Consider the following 27,612-nt stretch of genomic DNA (forward strand, 5'->3'; position numbering starts at 1 on the left):
TCAAAAGATAAAATAGAACAAAATCATTTTTATGCAAAGATAAAAGATTGTTATTAACTTCTCTAGTTGCACATTTCCAGAATTCTTAGTGAAGGGGGTGATCAAAATTCACCAATTTGCCATCTCTTCACTCTGTTTTCTCCATTCCTCATTACACACCAAATAGTAAATAATGGAATATATTATCTTATTCTGTCATGTATTAAAATGAAAGAGAAAGGAAATAAATTCAAGTAATGCATAAAATAAGAAAAAAGTGACTTTAGAATATTAGAGTTGTTTAACATAAAATACTAACATGGCAGAAAATAATGATTCAGGAAGAATTCCAATGATAGAGTATAAAAGTGTTTTAATCATAATTCAAATTAGTAATTTTCCAATTATGACAGAACAAATGCCATGTTCTAAGAAAGTTAAATTGAAAAACATACACCTTTTTGGTAAGAAAATTCTAACCAATTAATTTCAAAGCAACTTCAATTATCTGCCCTTTGAGCATGTAGTCCTGCCTCCACTGATGACTTTGGAGACAAGGAGCTTCATTAAAGTCAAAGTGAAGGTCTCAAACCTTTTCTTTATGGGTAATAACAAAGGGAGAAACTTAGAAATCCCTAAGTAATGTGATGTCCAAGGAGACAAATGTCTCTAATGAGGAGACAAATAAAAATGATATTATCATACAAATGATTGTACATACAAATGATGTAGATTGTTACAGAGACTTTAATTTTCATAGCCACCTCAGAACTTCTGTTTTTGTCATTACAACTGTTCACATATTAAATAAGAGCAGATTCAGACTGAAGCTTGACATCTTCTTGAATTAACATTTTAGAAGTCAATACTAAGTTTTAAAAACAAAATTTCAAAGAGTCCTTGGAAAGAAATGCTCCAGTTATTTATTAAATGAATAGGCTCACCTGACCCATTACATGCCTCCTACATAGGCTTGATTTGGTACTCTATTCTCCAACTTTCAAATATCCTAGTCCAAACTAATTTAACTACTGACAATAGAATTGCCACATTTAGGTTAGCTTACTTAAGAAATTATTTCTGCTTGGTAACAATATTCAGAATTTCCTTATGACCTGAGTCCTGAAATCACAATATGACAAAGAATCTCTGCTATTCTCTTAAGAACTTTTGTCTCTTTTTCCTTCATGATTTATTTTGTTATTTTAAAAAGTTGTGTGTGTGTGTGAGTGTGTGTGTGAGTGTGTGTGTGTGTGTGTGCACGCGTGCCCATGTGCTTGCGCACACATGAGTACAGGACCCTACAAAGACCAGAGGCCCCAGATCCCTTGGAACTAGAGTTAACAGGCAGTTATGAGTCATTGACATGGATGCTAGAAACTGAACCTAGGTTCTCTGCAGGAGCAGTTTATGCTGAACAATATCATTAGCCCCTTTAAAACGTTCAAAAGGCTTCATATACATATACACATTGTGCTTAAATTTAATTAATGGTATTGTTAATGAATTGTACTTTAAAATATGCTTATGTTTTCTTGCAAATATTGTTGGACATACACCTATGGAAAAGGATTTGATTATTCAAAGAAAACACGTATGGAAACACAATTGGTTAAGAGTCTATAATTCTAGACTTATTAGCAAACTAGTGGGGTACATGTCCTGAAGCTTCAATTCATGAATACAAGAAATCAGTTTCAGGAAGATGGGTGTTCCAGCTTCAGTCTGATAATGTGATAAAACACTCTGATCAAAAGTAATTTAAGAGGCAGAGGGATGTCTTTCAGTTTACAGGCCACAGTCCATCCCTGACGGCATCTGGGTAGATTCCTAGAAGAACTTGTGTAGGGATAAGTCCCGCCCCTTAGGGGGCGTGTTCGCCTCGGGCTAATGTTTACCTATAAATCTGGTGAGTGTGCTCCCTGCACTCACTTCTGCTTTCCTGGTCTCTGCGGGAATGGTGGTTCTGTAAGTCTATTTCTCCATTAAAGCTATATATATATTTACAATCTGTCTGCATTCGTTTACGCTGTTACAAACTTGAAGTAGAAAGCATGGAGAGCACTGCTTGATGCTGACTCTCAGGCTCATCCTTATCTAGAATTTTTGTACAGTCCAGGACCACCTACCCAAGGAATGGTGCCACTCATGGTGGGCTGTGGGCTGGACTGTCCTATATCACTTAATGATCAAGAAACCCCATGCGTGTGCGCATGTGCATGCACCCCCCCCCCACACACACACACATGCGCACAAGCCTACGCTATTCCTCAATTGGGACTCACTTCTCAAACATTGCAGGCTGTGTCAACTTGACAGCTAAAGCTGACTAGGGCAAAACGGTATATTTACTTGATAGTCGTTGATTCCCATGTTTAACAAACATTGAATGCCTATTGCGATGGTGTGGTTTTCATCTATGCTTCCTGACTCAACTCTCTTTCCAAAGCAAGCTACTGAACTACCTCTGCCAACACGGTCATAGGGATTCTAATCTTTACTCACCTCTCTGTCTTGGATAAAGTTGGCCATAAAGAATTTCAATAAACTACCCAGATCTGATAATAGGTGATATATTAAAATCCCCTTCATTCCAGAGGGGTCTAGAGAATACTGGGAGAAAGAATACTGCACAGAAAGGCCTAGAAGTATCAAGTGTATGAATCTTGGTGAGTTGTCTGCCTAGTGCACTAGCTGTGCTATGGTTGATTATACCTATGTGATAACGTCTGCATCAGAAACGAAAATAGGATTTGGAGAGCTCTTGGACACATTCAGGAACCTAAAGAAATATGGAAGCTTCCTTCCCTCTCCATGCACCTTCCACTATGCATCCCCAAGCAAGGGGGCCTATGTTGTATAAGACAGAGTGGGCCTCTGGGTTCCGGACTTGAGTTTCTCCTTTAACTTCTTTTTATTGTGGACTGTAGCTTGGACGTGTAAGAAAAATAAATTTTTTTCTCCCCTAAATTGCTTCTGGTCATATTAATTTGTCCCAGTGAAAGGACGGAACCTGAAACAGAATTTCATAGCAGAATAATTGTCAGGTGGTTTAAACAACAGCATTCACTTTTCATGATTCTGGAAGCCAAAGGTCCACGATCAGGGCTGCATCTGACTTGTAGACACATTCTTGTGGCCTTCTCTGGAGGCACATGCTTCAGAGACCTTCCTTCCTCTTCTAACAAGGACACCAGCCTTGTTAGACCAATGACCCACTTTTATGACCTCACTTCACTTTCATTAACTCCTTAAAGAAATAGGTTTTATCTTCAAATATAAATAGGGGCTTCCAATACTGGTGCTAAATAGAAAACATTCCATCCATCAGAACAATGGATTTGATACCAGACATTGTCCACACTTTATAAGCACTCAGGTTGAAAGCAACTCCTGATATAGTCAGGTGAACATTCTGGGAATGGGGAGTGTCAGGTACTGTTTCCACACTCATGTCATATGGAGATTGTGCCTACAAAGTACACTCCGGACAGTACCTCTGAAACATCACACAGGTCAACAAGCAATTAGCAGGTGGGTTCTGGAGGTCTCAAAGGATACTAGGAAGACTTCCCTATGTTGCTGAAAGGGGTGGGATTGAAAGGAACAAGCCTACTTCAAGCCACAGCTTCTTTCATAAGGATGAACAGGAGCATTCCTGATATTTTCTCAGAACATCAAACACAGCACCAAATCTTACGAAAAGCATCCCAGGGAAGCTTCAACATTTTTACAGGACAAACCACGCTGCTGGTGACTCTGAAAAGTAAAGGTTGAAGTAGCTGCCCCAGCTGTGATATGAAGCTGGAGTTCCAAGAACACTGGATATTTCAAAGCCAGCCTTGCCTTACACATGTAAAACTGCCCCTCCAGCTGTGTTCAAACACCTGAGCTGCTCCCCGCTCAACATGGGGATTATAAGGCTTTCCACAGGAGCTGCATGAGGACAAAAGGCTGGGGGGTAAAGAGGATTATTTTATTAATAATATTAGGTTGCTATTCTTATGAAACATTCATTCCATTCAACCAAGGAATTGCTTTATTGTTAAAAGAAATTTTGTTAGTAGAACTTTATGAAAAAGATGCTTACATTGCCTTTAAAATAACTGAACATAGATTCTGGAAAAAAATTAAAAGAATTGAGTTAGGAACTCAGAGGCATATTTTCCAAGAGTAGGGAAAAATAGTCATCTCTCTGACTAATCTAAAATTCCACCAGCAGGCTTTGGACATTAATTACATGTCAGGCAGAATTTATTGTGTTATGTATGTGTGCCGATGTTAGAGAGTTCCCATTTCTCCTCTGCTGTAACTTGTAGTTATTTGGAAGCATGAGTCCAATTAAGGTGTGTTGTGCAAAGAACACGTGTTAGCTGTGCCTAGTCCATCTGGAGCCTCACATTCCCAGATGTTATCTGTGTATTACTTTCCACCTAGTCCCTTCCTCCCCACCTTTACCAATGCCACGCACTCCTATGGTTCTTTAGGAACCACAGCAGGCCAGGTTTTTCCACAATCTAATGTTGGTCCTACTTTCTCAAGTGAGGAAGGGATGGAGGAAGACTGAGTACAATGGGTGGCTTATATTATTAGATTCCATGTTTCTATATTTCTTTGGGGTAAGGTGAGGAGGCAAAAGGCTTCCAACTTTAAAACATTTCACACAAAATTATATTTGGTCTAACAAGCTTGTTTTCAATTTAAAATTGTATGTTAAAAAAGAAAGGAAAATAATGATTTTTTGGTGGACGTTGGCAAGGAGTTTTTAAATCGCAGAACCAAATGAAACAAGGAATTTGGAAAGAAAGAAGGCAATCTCAGAAAGTCCAGCGGATTAGGAAGCTGGAAGCAAAAAGAACAGATCAACTAGAAGTAGAACAGGAAACTGGGGGTGGGGGGAGAAAGACAGAGAGAGAGAGAGAGAGAGAGAGAGAGAGAGAGAGAGAGAGAGAGAGAGAGTCCTAGATTCCATACTAGTATCAGTTTGTAAGCAAGTTTGATAGACTCTCAGGAGGTACAACCCAGGAGTAGTAAGTGAGGACACTGGGGTCAGGTATATGAGTTTGCATCCTCGGCCCACTGGCTTTGACTCTGAGCAAATTGTTCAGTGTCCATGAACCACAGTGCCACAGTATTGTCAGGATTCACAATGCTGAGCTCATATGTAAATTGCCTACCTCAGCAGCAAGGCAAAGAAAGGGCTTGGCAAACATCTAGTGTAAAGTGGATGTTTCATAGCTGCAGTAAGAATTACAAATATGAGTGCTAGAGCCAGAATTTGGATTACTGACCCCCTTCCACCATTTTATGATCCCCTGAACCCCTTGCCAGACTTGATACAGATAGAAGGTTCAGATTATCCTATAGTGAATTTTAACACAGACACATGATGTGCAAAGAACTCTATACACAAGTCAAGAACTCTGCGTTCCCATTATGGAACCCTGAGCCAATCCCTAGTTTTAGTTCCCTTAGCGAATCAAATTGGGGAGGGGGGCGGGACAGAGGTCTCAAAAAGTCATTCAACTCCACGTCTATGTAGTATCAACTCCTGGAAAATGTAGGTTATGATGAGGGTATGTGTTTGACTAGTGTGAGAAGAATAAAAAATAACCAGGAGCGCCCAGGACACGTGACAGAGCAGAACTCGGTGGAGGTTTTACCCAAGGAGGAGCTGCAGCAGCAGAAGGATCCTAGAGTTCAGAGAAAAGTAGAATGTGAGGAACGGGTGGTTGAAGGTGGAAGGCTCCACAGATAACTTTGTGCAGCCATAACCAGACTTCCTCCAATGGTGGTACTTTTAAAAATTATAAAGAGAGGATAGTAACATGGGAATGGGGTCTAAGAGAGCTCAATATCCATGCCTCGCTGCTTAGTTTAAGAAAATGAACTGCAACAACAAAAACTAACTCATATTAAAGCCTTAGAAACTGAAGGGGGAGGACAGATTTCCTGTTCTAAATTATATTATTCAGGATTTGAATACTTCCGATACTTGAATGCATGTGAGTAGATTAGAGGGACGTGGTGAACAATACCCTTCAACAGGATGATTGGAAGGGGTCTAATTTTCTCAATTTTCTCTTATAGGTTCAGATATCTCAGAGGGGAACTTTCTTGCCAAGCATAGCTTCTTCTATTACAGCTCTCCTTTGATCCTAAGAATGTATCATTGTAACATAGAAATCCCAGTTGTTACTGAACACACAAGCTGGATACTATCCATGATTAATTTTTGTCCAGAAAAAGTCCATTTAAAGTTTTAATAAAATATGTGACTAAGATTTCCATAAAACATTTTATCTCACTATGATGATTAGTTATGACAATGACTATATACCTATACAGGCAAGCATATACTCTGAGGGGCAACACTCAGTAGAAAGGGATACCCAAAGACAACAACATTAGCTTAACTCTTTTATTAATCTAGAGTTTACAAACCTGTGTTGAAGCTAAAGAGATGGTGCAGAGCTTAAGAGCACTTGCCGCTCCTGCAGAGGGCTGTTCTCACCGTCCAAATTAAGAGTTTACAATCACCTGCAATTCTAGCTCCAGGAAAACTGATGCTCTCTTCTGGACCCTGCAGCCATTACATATATGGGGCATCCCCTCAGACAGAAAAACAGACACATACACACAATAATGTCTTTTTTTTTAAAGAACCACACATTAATTTTATCATCACTGTGGCAAAACTCACATGACAGAGACAATGTAAGGAGTATATATTTTGTCCAATGTTTCTGAGGTGTCAGTGAATCAGGGTGAAGGTGTGGTAGATTGGCTCATATCACAGAAGACAGAATGAAGAGCAAACCAGAGCTAGATATGACCACCAATCAAGTCCCATCTTCTAACTCCCAATAGTCTCTGCAGATTTTGAAACTTTTATCAAGGGATCAAGCCTTTCATTATGTCTAACCTTTCTAGAAATAGCTGGTGTGGAAACTCCCTTAACTGTGTAAATCTGGGTTACGTTTCCTTACGCTGTGGAAATACTTTAACTATGTAAAGATGTGTTACATTTGTTTATGCTGCATTTGCTTAATTATGAAAAGATGTGTTACATTTGTTTTACCTTGTCTGCCTAAGGCATCTTATTTGTTTAATAAAAAAGTTAAACAATCAATAGGTAGGCAGGAGGTATAGCAGGGATGTCTGGACAGAGAGAGAGAACTCTGGCAAGGATAAAGGTAGGGTCGCCAGCCAGACACAGAGGAAGCAGAATGGACATGCAGGAGGAGAGGAAAAAGCCTTGAGTCATTCAATAGCACATAGATTAGTAGAAATGAGTTAATTTATATAAGAGCTAGTGAGAAACAAGCCTAATCTAAGGCCAAGCTTTCATAAGTAATAAGAAGTCTCTCTGTGTAACTATTTGGGAGCTGGCTGCAGGACAGAGAAAGACTCTTTACAAATAGCTTCATAGACACCCCCAGAAGTGTGTTTCCCCAATCTCCTAGGTGTTTCCTCTTTCAATCAAGCTGACAGTCAAGGCATCACAAACCACATGTCCTTATTTTGTGATCCAAGCCTTTTATCTTCTGGAGTGCTGTGGTACTTCAACAATAGTCTTCCTCTTGCACTGAGTCAGAATTTTACTGTCTCCTACAGTTTACTTCAAACTGATTAATCTGGTAGTTTTAAATAAAACTTTTATTATATTTCTTCCTATCTTTAACCATCCACACCCTGTAATTAAAACCAGAGTAGGTTCTAAAATGTGCTGGCAGTTTTTAGCTATCAGATGACTCCCACCAGTCCTTTCCAATTTAGCATTTGATCTCCCAGTAATTCGACATCTATTTCACAGCACCAGGTGGGTTTTAGATTGGCACCTTGCAATGGGTCAGAGGTGAGTTAGTGGCTTCCTAGTTGACTTCCATTGTCCCTTGACTTTGGGGGTGGAGAGAGAAAAGAAAAAGTGACTTCCACGCAGAAGAGCAAAGAGGCATTTGCAAACCCCCAGTTTGAGCTAGGATTCCCCCCCCCCCCGAAGAACTCTTTGACAAGAATGTTGTGATTACTTGGTTTGAGCTCTGGGGCTATGTGGAAGGGGATAAGGGAGTAAAATGGAGGAGTATAGGATACCTTCATAGTAGGAGCTCTAGCTTTGGCTCCTTTACCTACACATATGTGGTCACACCCAGTTGCATTTCATGGGTTTATCTGAAACATGAGAAAATGATAGCTTTGATTTGTAAAACAGTTTGGGTTCATACTGAAGCCACTCCTTTACTGATCCTTCTCACCCTGATAGCCTTGACATCAATTCCTGTTCACCCAGTTCCAAGGGAAATGACAAGCTCTTTTACTGAGTGGCAGCCACCATGCTTGTGTGGCACCTGAGTGTCTGTAGAGGACTCTCTGTATGCCTGTTTCCTCGCTACACTCTGCAAGAAGAAAGGTCATTAGGGAATTACTGCAGTCCCCAGGATGCTGATGACTCCTGGCTTCCAAACAGCCCATCTGAGAACATGCGCAGAGCACCCAGGCGGAGTGATGCTTTGTGTAGTGCAGCCATCAGTCTATTTCCCAAAGAGTCCTGGAGAGTTGATCTGAAATAGATTCCCAGAAGCTGAGACAACAGATGCCCCGCTCCCCAAACAGTCCACAAGATGCAGGCACCTCCAAGGCAACAAGGATGCGTACTATCATTCAATCTGACGAGTCAGAGGGTTCTCCACCCAAAACCACCCTTCCAGTTCGACATACCAGACTCTACGTGCTGCCATTGTGGCAGAGTGCACAGTTACCCCTCCCTCACTGCCCTTTGCCCATGTTTAACCGTGTCATGTAGACCCTGAACAATCTCACCATCACACTGCCGCTTGTAACAGCCTAAGACGTTCCCTCTGACCGTCTCCATTCGGATGCACAACATTTGGCTGGCCAAAGCAGCAGATGGCACTTAGGCCTATTCAGACTTGTAAGTGAATCCAAAAAGTATGCTAGTCAAAATAAAATAACAGTAAAAATTGCAGCATTATGAGAGAACACACACGTTCAAATGAGCCAAGCCAAATCATGTTTTGAAACACCCTTTGGGGTTCTTTATGATCCATGAAAAAAAAAGCTATTTTTATTGCTGAAAGTTTTTTTATTCTGAAGTAGCATCTAGAAATTGATCACTCATCTAATTCACTAGATTTGGTTCCTGATAATTTTTATTTATTTTCAGTAATTAGGTTTGCCCCCAATTATCCTCACTGTTACCACTGGGGGTGTTAAAAAAATTATCTTCCACATTGTAAAGGGGATTCAAACAAAGGTGTGAAAATAAAAACAAAAAGAAAATGAAGAAAGTGGAAAGTATGGGATTTGGCATATTCATCCAATCTTTAAAAATTATTTTTGAGGCAAGGTCTTACTACATAGACCTGCATATCCTCAAACTCACCATGTAGACCAGTTTGGCCTGGAACTCACAGAATCCTGACTGCTTCTGTCTCCTGAGTGCTGGGATTAAAGGTGTGTGCCACCACCACCCCTGGCCAACAGTTCTTACCATAACTCAGGATTGAAAGCCACAGAGGCTTGCAGCAACCAAGCCTTACTTAGCTGCAACTTCACTTCACCAGGCTCTGAGCATCCAAAGTAAACTCTGCTCCACAGGGTTCCCTCACAGCAGCCCACCAGAAACCTCTCCTGGATCTTCTCACAGCTAAAAGCAGAATGGCGAGAAGCTCCATTAAACCCCAGAGAATGTGTAACATATCTGAACATGAGTAAACAGGCCATCTGGTTTCTGGGTCAGCAGCAGGACAAACCACATAGCTGAGCTAACATGGTCCAGATAAGGATATTCTGCTCGTAGGAAAGCACTGGAGGTCTTCTGAAAAATTGAGGGATTAGTAGTCTTTCTCAGAAGAGAAGGTTTAGTGTTGGAAACATTTATCATATCTACCACCCAGGACTGGTAGATATGGAATGTCCACAATGGAATGTCCTCCTATGAGCAAATAATAATCATTATCTATAGCCATAATATGTACATAAACAGTGGCTACATCTTTTATAGAACCCCTCAGATATTTAAAAGTTCTAAAAATAAAAATAATCTCTAAAGAAAAAGAATTAACTATTTTTTATGAATTGTCTTTATGATTGGTTTTATATTTAAGTGTTGGATGGAGGGCAGTTGTGGGTTCCCGGCCTCCCGGCTAGCTTAGACCCAAAATAACCACACAGAAACTGTATTAATTAAAGCACTGCTTGGTTCATTAGCTCTAGCTTCTTATTGGCTAACGCTTACATCTTAATTTAGTCCATTTCTAGTAATCTGTATATCACCATGAGGTCATGGCCTACCAGCAAAATTTCAGCACATCTATCTCCAGCGGTAGCTCCATAGTGTCTCTCTGAATCCACCCTTTTTCCTCTCAGCATACAGCCTAACTTTTCCCACCTAGTTTTGTTCTGTCCTGCCATAGGCTCAAAGCAGTTCTTTATTAATTAACAAGTAAAAGCAATACATAGACAGAATGACCTCCCACATGTAAGTAGTTGCAAACTATTGGTATTGGTAAATAGATACTGCCCGATAACAATTGATTGGAAAGCACATATTTGTCTTGGCTCATAAACATGTGACATTCGCAGGAGGAAAATTTATGAAAGCAAATCTGTATGTTAACAATGGACCAAATAAAGGGCCCTGACATTTGTGCAAAGAGTGTATACCACATTCCTCAGTGTGAAGTACTAACTAAATAACCACTTAGATGTAAAGTAAAATTAGTCATGCTATTAAAATATTAATATTAGCAACTCTGCATTAAGAGTTGGGTTTCAGTCTTTGTCTCTCCCAAGGTTCTAAGTGTCCTTGAAGAATTCCCAAACCAGAATCTCCCAGTGTTTTCTAATATCAGTTTCCTGATCTGCACACCTCAGATCATGTAAAAAAAAATAAACAACAAATTCAAAAAAGATGGAAGCAAATAGAAGTGCTAGAGTGGCCAAAAGTCACTCATCATGGTGGGATTCCAGCCTTTTCTGTTAATGGCTGTGGGAGCCTCTCTTCATTTGCATGGAATTCACAGTGGTAAAGATATCAGCTAGCCCCTATGTTGTGGGCACTATGCTGTGGGGAACTAAAATGAAGAGCAGGCATACTGAAGTGAATTTGTGGGCAAAGGGGACTGGATGGTGTGAATGCTGTGCTTTGTCCTGCTGGCAGACTGATGAGATGTGAATGCTCTACTTTCCCTCTGGCTTCAGCATCTTGTTTATCTTGTGCCCAGATGCTTGTCATCTGCCCAAAGAATTCAGAACCAGCTTAATATCTGAGGAAAACCTCCATTTCATGCTAGCTTATGTTTATGGTTATTCTGAACATCTCTGAGTCCAGGAGAGGCAATTAATTTAGAGACATCCCATCCTGGTAGATGTGTTACCACCAAAGTTCCATTTCCTTCACGCCTGATTCCTGTCTGGAATACTGAACACGGACAAAATCTTCCCTAGTTATCTGGGTTTTATGTGTGTATGTTCATCTTAGCATTGCCAGGGTGTGCTGTGGGACAATGGTCTTGTGCTTTGTAAAGATTTGTCACTTGTATTTTAATAAAACACCAATTGGCCAGTGGCCAGGCAGAACATAAAGGCAGGGTGACAAGAACAGGAGAATTCTGGGAAGAGGAAAGGCTGAGACTGCAGTCCTCACCTAAATGTAGAGGATGCAGTTGAAAAGAATGCTTCGCTGATAAAGGTACACAGACAAGAATTATGGGCTTAGATATAGAAATTAGTTAATAAGAAGCCTGAGCTAATAGGCCAACCAGTTTATAATTAATGTAGACCTCTGTGTGTTTCAATGTGACTGAATGGTGTGGGATAAGGCACAACAGAAACCTCTGTGAACAAAGGTATATAGTTGGTATAAGCTCATCAAACCAGCTGGACAAGAGACGACATCAAGTAACATCACAGCTGGGTCTTGTAGGCCACAGGACGAAGAGTCTCAGAGTCTGTGCATAGTCACATCCCCCGTCTCTTAAAAGGCTGCTCTTTCAATGGGTCTGATGTTTCTCAGTCCCTTGACCTTCGCTTTCTATTTTTAAACATTTTACTTGGCAATCTCTTTCCAAAAGGATTACTGTAACGCTCAAGGGACAGTAGCCAACTAATTTCTGGTTTCTTATAAACAGAAGCAACGAGTAAAAACCACAGCATGAAGGATTTGCTCGTTCTTGGAGGGAAGGTCACTGGCACACAACTGAGAGAGACCCCACTCAAAACTGTGCAGTCTAACCATTAAGGGCCCTGTTAATTTCTACTACCAGTGGAAGTGTCTGTTCCTAAGGGCGCAGGGGCAGAATAATTGGCCCCTCATGGTCATCACTAGCACTGTATGACTTTATTTCTACCATGTGTGAAAATAAACTCCTTCGACAAAGAGCTTGAGCCCTGCCTCATCAAAAGAGCATGTGCTCTTGGCAGGATTCAGGATTTAAGCCAGTTACATTCTCCAAGAAAAATCCCAAGAGGAGCCTCCAAGCAGTCTTAGCGCTGATGTGTTTTACATCAGAGTCACATATTCTCTATGCAAATCTCCTCTGCTCTACTCCACTGTAGACAAGGAATCAAACTGATATTTTCCATCTTGACTAAAAAGCAGCAAATGCATGGCTTACAAGAGAAATAAATTTATTTCTGACAGAATAAAAACAAAGGCATTAAAATACCAATTAACTATCCAGTTCTTGATGGAGGAAGGTCATTGGTTAATTAATAAAGAAACTGCTTGACCCTGATAGGTTAGAACATAGGTGGGTGGAGTAGACAGAATAGAATGCTGGGAAGAAGGGAAGTGAGGTCAGAGACGCCTTAGCTCTGCTCTCTTGGGTAGATGTGATGAAGCTCCGACCCAGGATGGACGTAGGCTAGAATCTTCCCGGTAAGCGCCCCTCAGTGCTACACACATTAATAGAAATGGGCCAAGCAGTGTTTACATGAATACAATTTGTGTGTTGTTATTTTGGGGCATAAGCTAGCCAGGCGGCCAGAAGCCAGGCTGTGGGAAGAGGCCTGCAGCTCCTACAACAAGTTCTGGCAGTCCTTAATACATCAGCCCTTTGGTTATTTTAGTAAAAAGCTGTAGGCTTCATTTTTGCAGAATGACATCTTTTTATCATGTATACACAGCAGTTCAGTGGTTGTGGATCTGTACTTATAAACTAGAATTGGTTAAAAATATTTCAGAGCAAATTGGCTCAGTATTCAAGGTGTAAGAAAATGATGACAAACATGTGTGTGGGAAATGGAAACCCCCTACTTCGCTGAACCCAAATAAACTATAAATGGGCACACCACCACAATCCCCCAAACTAAAAGGACACACCACTGCAATCCTTGAAGTAAGAATTTGAAAGGCATAGTTCTAAATAAAATATCTTGAATTTGTACATGGCTTTGCCTGCTCTTGCAGCATTGTGTTTGTGTAAATGACCACACATTTTTTGGAATCTTCAAATGATGTCATGGTTCATTTATGACCTGCCAGGCACTTTGAAACTCTTATTGTGGGGATAAGCAGTAAAACTTTCCATTGTCTGCTCTCGCCTTAGTAGTAAGCATGTTAGCAGTGCAGCACATGTTTTTCTGCCGTGCATCCTCAGCTCCTCTGTGTTCCTTTGTGTAAACATGTTTCTAGTGCTTTCCTTCAGTAATTAAGAATTGATATTTCACACAAAGTTGTATTTCCTTTGAGACAGCGAAGGAGACAGTTAAGAAAGACTAGTTCCATGAGGCTTGTGGTGAAAAGGCATTCACTTTAAAACCACATTCTCTATCAGCTTATCTTTAAATGTAACAGAACAGAACGTTGAACAGATGAAAGCAAGCATCGCTGGACCTCTGGAGTGTACTATATGTTGGGCAAGGACAGAAAACTGGGAATGAAGAATGACACTCGCTATGATGGTTTATGCTAACTGCCACAGTGCTGACAGGGTCTAGACTCACCTTGGAGACAAGGCTATGGCCTAACTGTGTCTGTGAGGGACTTTGCAGATTCTATTATTAGAGTGGGTCTTTGACCCACCCTCAATGTGAACAACATCATTGCATGGGCTGGGGGTTCTCTAATGAATCAAAAGAAGAAAATAAGCTAAGCATCAGCACTCACAGTTGTGTTTCCAGACTGTCGATGTGATGTAATCAGCTGTCTCATGCCCCTGCTGCACTGGATCGCACCCTCAGACTGTGTCCCTGAACAAAACCTCTCTTCCTTCATGATCTGTAGACATTTTGCCACAGCAATGAGAAAGACAATTGACGCATGCTTCTAGCTTTGTTTGCTTGCTTGCTTGGTCTTGCTTTTTGTTTTTCCTTTTGATTTGGGGGATTTTGGTTTTTTTTTTTTCATGACAATGCCAAACATTTTTCCCCATATTCTTGACCCCTGATTTTTTTCAAGCTCTTGTAACATGAATACTATTTTCAAAGAGGAGAAAATTAAAGACTAATTAAGATTACAGGAATCGATCTGAGAGTAGTTAAGTTTCAAAGGAAGTGTTCCTTTTTATTTTACTCTTGTGTTTTAGGGCATAATGGAAAGTAAGGCTTTAGCATATTGTAATTGCTTTTAAGGCAATATAAATTGCCAAGTGGCAGACAGAGTAATCAAATTCCTGTCTCCATTCCCTGTCCTTGCAAACATCCTCACTCATGCTCTGTGGCTTCATGAGCAGACTTCCTTCCAGGCATTCAGAAGTTAACGTGGTGAAGTTGCAAATGCAGATAGACTCCATGCTGCAAGGTGCTAAAAACATGATTATGTCAGCACTCCACATTCTCCACAACTGTACACAGTGAAGATCATTATTTTATACACAGAGAAAGAAGGAGAGATTGTTCATCAGTTACAAGAACATGCTGCTCTGCAAAGGACAAGAATTCAGTTCCCAGCATCTACATCTACTCGGATGACTCACAATCACCTATACATCCAGTTACAGGCATCCAACACCCTCTTCCAGCCTTCAAGGGCACTTGTACACATATGCTCACACACACACACACACCTTAAAAAATTAAATATCTTTTTAAAACACAAAAAGTATATTCCAGCTTAAGTGACACATATGGTGTAGAGCTAAGAAATTATACCCAGAAATGTCCAGAAACAAATAAAACAAGTCTCTTGCCTCTCTAGTGTCTTCCTACAGTTTACCAGGGTACATTCTGATGGTGGAGTGGCATCAGTGCATATGGATGTGATGGATTGGGGTAGATTCTCGACAAAATGTTGACCTTCATAGTAAAGCATCATCCCTTGGAAAAAAGTGTTTATAAATCCTTGCCCATATTTTAGTAATTCTGAGATTTCCTGACTTAAGGGTTTGTTATAGAATTAAGAAGAGTGAAAGAAGACAAACTACATTGGGAATTAAAATAAGGATGGGCAGCGTTTTTATTGATTCTTCTCTCTTGGAGCCTCATTAGCTATCAGGTGAAATTTGATGACTGTCAACAAATAAACAGCATTCTCCCCATTTTAAGCTGCTAAACTGCCCCAAGCCACCACATACAGATTAGTCTGAAATGTACTTATCGTTACTGCCGGAGGTGTTTTCTTTCTTTTTTAAGTCTCCTTCAGACACGGGACCTGCTTTTGCTTTCCTCCAGGCTGCTGAGGGATGCACAAGGTGAAGCCTTCTTTCAAAGCTGGTATCAGAAGCTGTCGGCCGCTCTCCAGTTCTGTGTAGGAGAAGCCCTGAACGATGAGTTTTCCAAGGAGCAGAAACTTGTCAAACTTCTGGGTGATATCGGAGAGAAAGTCAAGTTGGCCAGTGACCCTCAGAGACAGGTTGGTGAAGAAATCAACCTTTGAATAATGTAAAATGCCTACCTGTGAGTCAACTGTTTCAGTTTCATTTCTTGGAAAACAAACTCCTCAAAATAAACTTAGTCACAATAATTTCCAATCAAGTATTTTTTTCATTTGTTTTTCTTAAAATTAATGGGATTCTCAGTTACTAGGACACAAATGACTGGTATGTCAGGAGCCGTGTGTGACCCAGACAGGTCACAACAAGAAGATACATACTTGAAAGCAGTTTGAGCAAAAAAAGTCCTGAGGAGATTGTTGCAGGAGGTCACTTGTTTGTTCCCAGATGCTCAGCCCTGAAATAATCACATAGAAACCATATTATTTACAATACTGTTTGGCTGATAGCTTAAACATATTTCGGGCTAACTCATATCTTAAATTAACTCATCTCTATTAATCTGTGTATCACCCCGAGGCTGTGGCTTACTGGGTAAAGTTCTGGAGTCTCTCTCTCTGGTGGGACTACATGGCATCTTATGACTCTATCTTCTTTCTCCCAGCATTCTGTTTAGTTTTCCCCACCTACCTATATTCTGTCCTGCTCAGGCCTAAGCCAGTTTGTTTATTAACCAATGGTATTCACGGCATATAGAGGAGAATCCCACATCAGGAGATAATATTTCTTTAAATTTTATTTTACTCTTAATTGTGTGTGTGTGTGTGTGTGTGTGTGTGTGAATATGCCCCTTTGTGAGTATGTTACATGAGTGTAGGTGTTCCCACAGGCCCATGAAAGGCAGTAGGGCCCTGACACTGTGGTTACAGGGAGTTGTGAGCTTCCTGTCTTAGGCTCTGGGAACAGAACTCAAATCCTCTGGAAGATCAGGAAGCACTAGTTATTTTTAACCACTGGGTGATCACTATAGACCCCTGAGGTTACCTTAACACTGTGACACAATAAGCCTTCTAAGAGAGGGTCACAGTCCAGTTCTATGCTGTTCAAAGAAGCATTTTTATAACAAATAAAATTAATTAAATAAACATCAACAGTACTATGGGTAGTCATATTTTTATATTAAGATCTGCACATAACAGTGGTTCTCAACATACCTAATGTTGCACAATCCTTTGATATAGTTCCTCATATTGCATTGACCCCCCAACACAAAATTATTTTTGCTTCTCCTTCATAACCATAGTTTTGCTACTGTTATGAATAATAATGTAGATATCTATGTTTTATGAAGGTCTTAGATGACCCCTGTGAAAGGGTTGTTCAACCCCCAAAGGAGCTGCCAACAGACAGGTTGAGAACCATTGACATATAATAACTAAAGAATTCTGCCTATTTCTCAGTGGCATAACTGCATGTAACTATTCTTTTTCTTGACTTAAATGAGGCACATTGGAGCTTTTTAATTATCTGCATCATTTGCTTCTTTCATTGATGCAGACCATTAAGGAGGTTGTTTTAAGCTTGATGTTCCATAAACAGAAGGGCAGTGGACACCCACCCTCTACATAAGGAGCATTATTCAATAGCAGTTGAGTACTTATGACAGACAAGAAGTTAAGGATAGAAATTATGACTAGACCATGATTTTGTCTTCAAGGAACCTCAGTTTCTTTGAACTGCCTAAAATCAATAAGAATGCTCAACAGACAATATGAAATAGCAACATACAAAATGTTCTATGCTTGTAGAGTTTTTCTTACTGCAGTCACTCTCAAATAATTACTCAAGGTGTAATACTACTTACAAATGTTTGGCCAGTAGCTCAGGCTTATTAATAACTAGTTCTGACATTTTCAGTTAACTCATGTTTCTTATTTACTCCCTGCCACATAGCGGTAACTTTATTAGCATGGCGTATTTATCTCCTGCTCCCTCTGCATCTGGCTCAAGACTTTTGAGTCTGCCCTTTTCCTTCCCAGCATTCTCAATTTGACTTTCCAGCCTAACTTTATCCTGTTCATTAGCCAGTCAGCTTGTTTATTAAACCAATCACAGTGGCAAATCCTCACATTGTACAAAGGGATTATTTCACAATGGTTCTAAATTTGTTTCATAAACTAGGATTTTCCTACTGAAAGTCATTACCTTTAATAAAAATGCCAGAAAGTTTACTACTTCACCTATGTAAGAGGTAATGGAGCCAAAATGGATAAATACGGAATGTATTGTTTAAGTGGGAAATAAATAAATACCCCCCAAATACTTGAAGCATATGAAAGGTAACACCTTTTAAATCCTGGAATTTCTTCATTAATAAAAAAGAATATCAAATTACATATATTGGTAGAACTTTCCAGAAATTTGGATTTAGGTTTGTTTCTCATCTCCTGATTTAGAATTTCTCAAGGTTCAGGTACACACCATAGCTGAATAATCCTGGTACCTTTGGATAGCTTACATCAAGTTCCAGAGGGCCACTGGTATTACTAACATTTTTACCTAACTGGCAGTGCTGGTTAAAAAAAACACAAAAAATACTTTTTCATATGAAAATAAGAAGATGATAAATAAAAGATATGGGGGTAAAGGGTATCTATTTTTAAAAACTTTCATATTTTATTATATGCATTTTTATTGTCTGTGAATCCATGCATACATATAATGAGTTTTGATCAAATCCACCCTCATTCCTTCATCTAAAATTCCCCTCTGTCTTCTGTAACATTTTCCCCTCCTAACTTTATCCATTTTTTTTCAAACTAGATTCCACTTATTATTTCAGTATGTGAATGGGTATAAGGCTATCATCAGAGCATGGGCAACCTATCATTGGGGCTTCATCTCAGAGGAAGTTGACTTTTCCTCTCCCAGTAGCCAAGAATCATCAATAGCTCCTTAGCTAGGGGTGGGACTTTCTGAGCCCCTACTCCATCCATGTTAGAATTTTGGCTAGTTCCATCCTATGTAGGTCTCATTCAGACATCACAGTCACTATTAGTTCATGTGTGCAACAGCCCTGTCATGTCAAAAACACACATTTTTACATCAACAGCTACCTTTAACTCATCTATTTTCTACTTTCTCTTCCATGATGATCCCTAAATAGTGCTCTTGTGAATTTTATTTTCTTTATGTGTATGTGTCAGGGAGTGCATACATTCCATGGTGTGGCCGTGGGAATCAGAGTACAACTTTCAGGAGTTGGTTCTCTTCTACTTTGAGGTCTAGGGATCAAATCCAGGTTGTCAGGCTGACTTGAGAAGACCTTTCACCTGCTGATCTCCCATCTTGATGGTGCTTAAAAAAAAAGTTTATTTTCTGTTTAAATGAAAAGCACTGAATTAATTCTAACTGCAGAAAATGGTGAAGAGGTTTTACTTAATGGGAGTGTTACCACATACTCTGTCCCTCAAAACTCCACCTTAGGTTCGCTGAAACCTCAGAGAAATTAGGAAATGGAAACTCAGCTCTTAAAGGAAAACTGTTTGACAGTTTGGGTGAGTGCTGACTTCTCTTATTTTCCTCTAACAATACTGCAACTTTACAGAAAACATGCAGCAAAGGTCAAAACATATGTCCTGGCTAATTTACCTGTGAGGTAAGTGGTCAGAGCTGTTGGCAACATCTTCCTGTGTGTGAGCACTGTGCAGCTCCTGGGGAAATTTGAATTCTGTGAGATTTGTTGATTTAGAGTCCTTCTTTGAGGAGCATAGATTCCCCTTCATGAGATCATCAGGCAAACCCACATATAAATAACATAAGAAGGAAAGTAGCAGAAAAATGTCAGGGTGGAATTTTCCCTCCTTCTAGATCCTGGGAGAAATAGATTTTGTCATTTGACATGAATCAAGAATAAGAGCTAAGAAACTTTCCTGAGATAAACTCTACCAACCAAATTAAATTTCAGCTTTATCATTCACACTAAGTATTTTCAAACCTGGCATGAAAAGAATTTAGAAATGTCCTCACTGGTATTGATTGAACAGTTGTTCACATTATTGTTCCTAACAGCATAGTCTCATTAACGTTTGTTTCATTGTTTTACTAATGTATATAAATAATTTTAGTAAAATGTGTTGACTATTACATATAATACCTGATAGCTATAAATGAAAATTTCAGGAAATTATTTTTAAAAGATCAAAGAAATAATTGCTTAACGCAGGGTTTGAAATCAGTGGACCATAGTCAAGTCCAACCAATCCTGGTTTTTGACCACCGCACAATGCTTGGCTTGACATTTGCTTCTAGTTGAACTTGAGGTCTTTGAGAAAGGACATGAACTCTTTCGCTGGGTGTTTTCACCATCCTTCCTATTGTATCTTTCCTGCTGCTCTATCATATGCCACTTGCCACCCACCTGATCCCACAGTCTATCACAGCATCACCCCTGAGGTAAAGAGTTTATTTAACCAATACAAGAAACGTGTAACTCAAATAAAGACTTGAGTTCTTTACATTTTTTAAACATTGCTTTTTCTGATTATTTTTCTCACAGGATGTTCTAAAGAAAGAGATTGGCAGTCTAGAAGAATTCTTTAAAGATATAAAGACTTGTCATCTTCCTCTGGACCCGGCACTGTGCATAAAAGGAATCGATCGTGATGTAAGTCAATATATTTAATAGATAAATTGGCTGCTTATTCTTTTATTATTTAGTTCATCAAACATTTTTACCTAGCATAAATGATTCACAAATGAATAGTGCAACTACCTTAAAGAAAATAGTTTAATCCTCTCCACACTGTATATATTGTATTTATTTTGCTGAGTTAGAAAACAATTGATCCTGTAGCGTATTTGTTGGTTTAGAAACAAACTATCAGTTTATTGAAAAATGAAAAACACAAACAACACTATTTCTCAAACTGAGTGGATGTCTTTTACCACCTGGGATTATTGAATTGAGAGCTTCATGCATGAAACTTTTCCATATCCCTCTGAGTTATGAAGGGCTGGACCAGCTGGCAGAGCTGGTTACAATTTCATGCCTATTTATATTATGTGTATAATGTGTCTATTACATTAATCTCTTTAGTTATCCAAATCCATTTTGATTCAATTTAATATGCATCAGTGTGTTACTTATTTTGTGTTTTTTATCCGTGTCTGTAAAGTCTTTCCTAGTGTTTTCAGACTCATGACTTCCTAAGCCTTCTATTCCTAATCCTCTGTCATGTGGTACCTCTTCAATAACTTTTCTCTGAATTGGAATCTCCTTTTCTCCTTTGTTCCCACTAAGCTTTATTATCCTCCCTCTCGAAAATGCTAGAGTAGAAAGACACTAATAGGGAAAATGACTGATAAGTGAGATTTAAAAGTGAAGAGGTTAAGCTATCATGCATGAACAGTAAATGATACTGAAGTCAAGTCGTAAGACAACAAATCCAACAGCTAACGAGAGAAAATCATTCAACTACTGATATAAATACAAAAAGCTTGCTAAAGATTTTATTTTACACCATTATCTCAATGACTATGCTACTGTCAAGACCCTTTACAAACATTCCTGACATGCATCAAAAACATATTTGGGGAAAAAAATAACAAGACACTAATTCCTATAAATTGGCATAGGTCCATATGGGCTAAAATTTACAACATTACTAATGGTTTAAAAGTTGAGTTTTCAAATATTAGCTGTATCCATTGACTAATAAATAGATAAAGTCTAAGCATGTTAGAGACGCTTAATATAGAAAGAAAAATGGGATCACAAACACCAGTTCTTGGTTTTTGCTTCTTTTTTGAGAGAGAGGGAGACAGAGACAGAGAGAAAGATAGAGACACACAGAGAGAGATAGTTTAAGGAAATATGACTTAATTTGGGGAGCTAAAATTATAAGTACATTGTTTAGACATGCCTTAGGATAGGAGGTTGTTGTAGGCAGTGTTTGTGCTAAGGACTGGTCCTTGGGAAGCCAGGGTGAGCTGGCTGGGCCAGCAGTCAACAGCGAGGGAGGTGCTATAGCTCACCCTATTGCTAAAGCTACACTCCTTCCCTACACTGGAAGTACTGTCCTGAAACTCAAGAGCTGCCCCAAGTAGAGCTGCTTCCTGGCCCTATTTGCTGCAACCTTCTCTGGAACAGAGCTGAGCTTCTGTGGTACAACCATAGCCAGAACTGAAATAACCATATGACATTCTCATGGCACCATTTAATCCGTCCTCCAGTCCTACTGAGCAGTGGGATGACAAACCTTACAGCTGAAATGAATGTGGTAAAGCTCTTGTTGGAATAGGGATGCTTACAGTGCCTTCTAGAGTCTACACTGGGGAGAAGCCGCGTGCAAGCCGAGAGTTAGAGAAAATGGTCTCACTCATTATCAGAATCCCCATCACCAGAGTCAAACACATACATGTAGGCATACACATACATACGGAAGATCTGCCACTTAGAACTCTTGAGTTGTTGACTGCAAGTGAAAAAGCCATTGAAAGCAATGTGACATGGGCGGGGTAAGCTTTGTTAACCAGTCATCTTTAAGAGGGGGACCTGATTGGGGGAGGGGGAGGGAAATGGGAGGCGGTGGCGGGAAATGGGAGGCGGTGGCGGGGAGGAGGCAGAAATCTTAAATAAATAAACAAACAAACAAACAAACAAATAAATAAAGCAACAGTGAACGCACAAAAAAAAAAAAGAGGTGTAACCTAGTTAAGGCATGGCTTCCTGGAGCTGGAGAGAAAACTGGGGCACTGAACAGATGTGCTTGCTCTCTCTCTCTCTCTCTCTCTCTCTCTCTCTCTCTTTCTCTCTCTCTCTCTGTGTGTGTGTGTTACTCCCACGACACAGCTGAACTTGGACTTCGCTTTCCTGTCTCATGAGTTTTTCCCTTATAGTAAATAAAAATATAATTGTTTTATCCTTTAGCTAACCTGGTTATTTCCCGTATTGAACTAATTTCTACAGCGACCAGGCATTCAGTCTTTTGCTGTGTATCAGGCACCACATGAACAAAGCCACTCTCTGGATGTCTAGCCATGTAAACATATGCAGTCACAATTCACACCTCATTATACAACAAAAAATTTCACATTGGTAAGGGACTTTATAAGCATAATAAATATGAGTTCTATTGTAGTGCCAGTCCCATTGTTTGTCAGAGACACCTTACACATGACGTAAGGAAGCTATCTGGTGTGTGTATACCATTAACACTCCTAGTTCACAGTATACCGGAGAGTTCACACTGGAGTAAATCTGATGAGTTCAGTGAATGTGGGAAAGACTTGAGTCTGTGCTTTATCAGTGGGAGAAAATCTCGGGCCGGACACAGTTTATGTTGTAGAGCATAGTTCTCAAAGGCAGACAGCAAGGGTCTTAGGCTTGTGTTGTGTTCTCTTTATAAGAAATATTCTCGGGCTGGAGAGATGGCTCAGTGGTTAAGAGCACTGGCTGCTCTTCCAGAGGTTCTGAGTTCAATTCCCAGCAACCACATGGTGGCTCACAACCATCTGTAATGAGATCTGGTGCCCTCTTCTGGCGTGTGGGCATACATGGAGGCAGAATGTTGTATACATAAGAAATAAATAAATCTTAAAAAAAAAAAAAGAAATATTCTCAACCATGCCTCCCCCAGGGAACCACTAATTGTATGATTCCTTGATTTCTATTTGAGTTGCTGAGGTATGACCAGGTGATAAGTTGAGATTCTCTTAATGCAGTCTGTATTTGTGGATGGAAAGCAAGGATCAGACATTTTATTTACTTGCGGGTTTCCTTTTTCTGAACTATTTTTATATCTATGCCAATCATCATCTCTGCTTCTCGAGGACAGAGGTCATACCTTTTTCTCTCTTTCACCTTTAATCTTCCTTTCTTTCTTCTGCTTTCACCAAACATAAAATAACCTGTAAGACTTTGATTCAGTCCTCCCTGCCCCTTTATCATGACCCTTTTAGTCCACCTTTCAAACTTCGTCTTTTATGGTTTGCTTTTTCCTACCCAGAAAACCCTTCCTTGGCCTATTTACTAATATCCATGCCACTCATAATCTTCAAGATCTAGTTCATCTCCAAATGACTTTATTCTTAGGATTCTTCTTCATTCAACTGTGATAAATTTCTTCATGAATTTTCAAGTTAATATGTATGTGTAAACGTTCATGCCAGTTTTCATTGACATTTTAACTAAATGCAATGCTTCTTTCTTTTTGCATCCAGATAATTGCGTGTGCATTGCAGTTGTTGATAATAGAATATTTTGACATGACTCTCACTAAATATACTGTGTGTGTGGAAACAGGAAAAGAAACAATGGAAGCAGAATAGATTCAAGAAAAATAAGAGTGTCTAAGGCATATTTCAGTCACCTTTTGGCTTTTTCTGTTCTCTTGAGTTGCCATCCTTCGAAACAAGGCTCGCAAACTGGAATTCAGAATTTATCTACGCTTATTTCTGTCTAATATAGGATTTCTTAATTCTATAACATGATAAGATCATAACATTTACTAATAATTCTATAGCATAACAAGATCATATAATTCACTACAGGATCATATGACTCCTACAGCAGAAATACATGCTTCTCATTCAGCCCCACCTTTCAAACTAGCAAACTCAAATTGATTCAGCACGCAAGAGTTTGTGTTTGCTCAGAAATTAGATCAGATTTGTGTTGACAACTGAGTTAAAAAATAGATCCCTTTCTTCTCAGTTTATACCGGTTTCAGATGTCAGATACACATATCCAAACTCATCTTTCAATCCATATTGATGTCATATTTTACTGACTTGATGGATTGAACATAACAAATCCTGTTCTTTTCTTTAGTATAGATTTAGCTCTTTGGCTTCAATATGACTTCTCTAGAAGTTTATGCACAAGAAGTCTTTCAACTCCCAAATAAACTGGAAGAATAAACAAAAGGGAAAGTTGAGTGGAGACAGTCAACAATGAAAAACTTAAGATACAAGTGGGAAATGTGAGGAAAGAAGAAAATGAGGTGGTGTTGTTATCTACGAAGAACACATTCACTAACAAAGAAATGCGTTCAATATTTAAGTAACCTTTTATTCTCAAGCTCAGCAGAATGCATCTCATAATCATTAATTTCTTTATCTTTTACAAAAATGCACAAAAAGTTTCTTATTCTCTACTCTACAGTATAGTGAGATACATTAGACAATAATTTTAAAATCTTATATCTAATAAAAAAGGGAGTCAAGATTAGAATTCAGATCTCTCAGATCCATGTTTCTTTAAAACGTATTCCAGGGCAAAAAAACAAATTGAAAGAAAATGATTTTTTTTTAAATCGCAAATTTAGTTTTCATCTCTTAGCCAATTATAAAAAAACACAACATCTACATACCTCTTAGTTTATTCTAAGAATAAGTGTATCTGTCTCCATTCCTTGATGTGTTAGTCACTTTTCTGCTCTGGGGCAAAAACACTTAAGGGAAAAAGGATTTATTCTGGCTTGCAGTTCCAGAGGGATAGAGTCCATCACGGTGGAAAAGACATAATAGGCAACTGTAGCAGAAGCTAATCACATTTCTACCCACATAGGAAACAGAGAGAGAAAGCAGGAAGTGGGGGATCCCTAGAGTTGGTCTTCCAGCAAGACTCCACTTCCAAAAGTTTCCATAACCTCCCCAAACATCGCCACCAAATGTGGATCAAGAATTCAAACATATGAGTTTATGAAGAATGCTTCTTATTCAAAATACCACACTTTGGCTACACAAAGCATGTTCTCATTTTCATAAGAGAATAAGATGGCATATGACTTCATCATGCTTCTCAGAGGATCTGAAATTTGAAACTTGAGAATTAGGTATGGAATTTCCATTTAATAATTTGGAATAGGGTTAAAAATTGTGTTGGAAGGTTTTTAACCTACAAAAAGCGAAATTCTCTACTATAAAGTACAATATTTAACCCCCTTATCTGAGGAGGGTATGTGCTACAATACCCTGAAAAACATGTGGACTCAAGTCTATAATGACTGTGGTTTTTCCCTGTTTATACCTTATTCCACATGAATACACTACACAAAGGTTGTTATCATAATGATAAGATAGTAAGATGGTACAGGACTTCATCATGGAACTCAAAAGGATGTGCAATTTAAAGCTTGAGAGTTAGTTGTGAAATTTCCCACTTAATAGTAGGGAATATGGTTGATGGTAGGTTCCCAAAACTGCAGAAAGAAAGATAAGAAGAAAGGTGCACTATACCAAACACTTGCAATTGGGAAACTAATGTTAGTTTGTGTTTGACAAATACATTTCTTTGTTCCAAAGTATAAAATTATACTTATTTCTTTTGTTTACTCATCTAGCGAAATCTTCAAGGGGCTGTGATTTTTCACAAAGGTGTGTCTTTGTCTGATTTTGCTCACCATTTTTCCTTCTCCTCCTATAGGCATGCTCATATTTCACATCTAATGCTTTGCCATTGAAGATCACTTTCATCAATGCTGATCCAATGGGTAAAAACATCGGTGTTATTTTTAAGGTACAGTAACTTTCCTGAATCTCAAAATTGATTCCATGAGCAGAGCTATTGATTTATTGCTCACTAAAAGAAATGATTTCAGTTATTTTCCTTTGGCAAAAACACAGAGGTTTCCCAATTATTTTAGAGTCTGTCTCTTTACAGAATTATGGTGCATGCCAAGTTGATTGGCAATAAATCAAATGCTGCTGGCTAACTGCCAAGTATCCTTCAGTTCAAATCTTAAACTAAGCTTGAATGAATGAACACAGAGAATCACTTTTGAATGGCATAGTGAAATGTGTCAGAAGCTTCCAGAAGCAGAATTGTCTTTTTGTCTAGATTTAAAAAATTTTAAAATAGTGGATATCACCTGGAACCTGGATAGTATAAACTAGTTAAAGTACTTGGTTATTTTTTGTTACACACACACACACATTCATGATGGAGCATGAATAAAGGTCTTTTGGGAGTTGGTATTCTTCCTCCATCACATCAGTCCTGGAAATTGAACTCATCAAGCATGGCCTTTACTCACTCAACCATTTAACCATCTCATCAACCATGTTGAGTCTTGGTTTTGTTGTTGTTTCTTTTCTCTTTTTTTTTCTTATTTTTGAAGGAAGAGAAGGTTTTCTGTAGGCTATCTTTGAACTCCTGATCTTCCAGCAAGTGCTAAAATTACAGGCATGAATCAGCACTTGCCTATTTCAGTAAATTGGATTATTTCCTTTTATCTATAAATAGAAAACAAATAAGGAGAATTTAAGTTTTCATATGAACCATGGGGAAGTAAAAGGGGTGTAGATGGGGTGGGCAGGTCACAAGGAGACACTGAGAAGGAGGGGTAAGTGGAAGTATGAGCTGCCATCCATCCAGTTAATACAGTCAGTTATTCAACAATGTCCTGGGGTGAATCTTTGGGGGACTCTGGCTAATTTTGGAAATGAAGATAATGACGCTTACATGGCCTTTTGCTCTGAGAACCTTTAACACCAGTGATCACAAAATGTTCTGTTTTCATGAAGAAAAAAAGAAAGCAACTTCAGCAGGAGTTGTCTTTGCATAAAATTGAGGTCAGTTGAATAATCAAACTCTCACTTATGTGAAAGCACAGAGTTTTTTTTTCCCCCTTTGGGACCCACTGTGCTTGTTCATCTATGATGAAAACCACCTATTTGTGTTTTTTTTTCTTATTTTCAGAGATGGTTTCTTCTGAAAACCATCTTGAATTGTCCACAGTAGAGGCCAAAGATTCACAGGTACCACATCACACATGTGCTCTTTGTGGCATAGTGAAGAAGCAGTGAAGATTCTAATTCCATCTCTGTGCATAAAGCTTAAGTCAGAGCAAGTCATCTTCACTTCCAGATCTCTCTTGATTGAGATGAAACCTGGATAAACATTCATTCTGCCTTGCTGCATTATACGTTGAGTCGAAGAAACTGTGTGTGGATA

The 27,612-nt window shown here is 39.0% G+C and overlaps 1 protein-coding gene across 3 annotated transcripts in view; it reads left to right on the forward strand.

Annotated features, from left to right (window-relative positions):
* Pik3c2g (phosphatidylinositol-4-phosphate 3-kinase catalytic subunit type 2 gamma) overlaps positions 1 to 27,612 on the forward strand; it is a 314,439-nt gene that overhangs the window by 170,917 nt on the left and 115,910 nt on the right. For all 3 annotated transcript variants that reach the window (XM_041640636.1, XM_041640645.1, XM_041640651.1), the window contains 3 exons: positions 15,613 to 15,793; positions 20,212 to 20,319; positions 26,083 to 26,175. In XM_041640636.1, coding sequence (XP_041496570.1) covers positions 15,613 to 15,793; positions 20,212 to 20,319; positions 26,083 to 26,175 — 382 coding nt within the window. The remainder of the gene's footprint in view (positions 1 to 15,612; positions 15,794 to 20,211; positions 20,320 to 26,082; positions 26,176 to 27,612) is intronic.

Source organism: Microtus oregoni, unplaced genomic scaffold (assembly GCF_018167655.1).
Source record: "Microtus oregoni isolate MIOR12 unplaced genomic scaffold, Mior012 000002F_ref0000024, whole genome shotgun sequence".
Classification (NCBI taxonomy): domain Eukaryota; kingdom Metazoa; phylum Chordata; class Mammalia; order Rodentia; family Cricetidae; genus Microtus; species Microtus oregoni.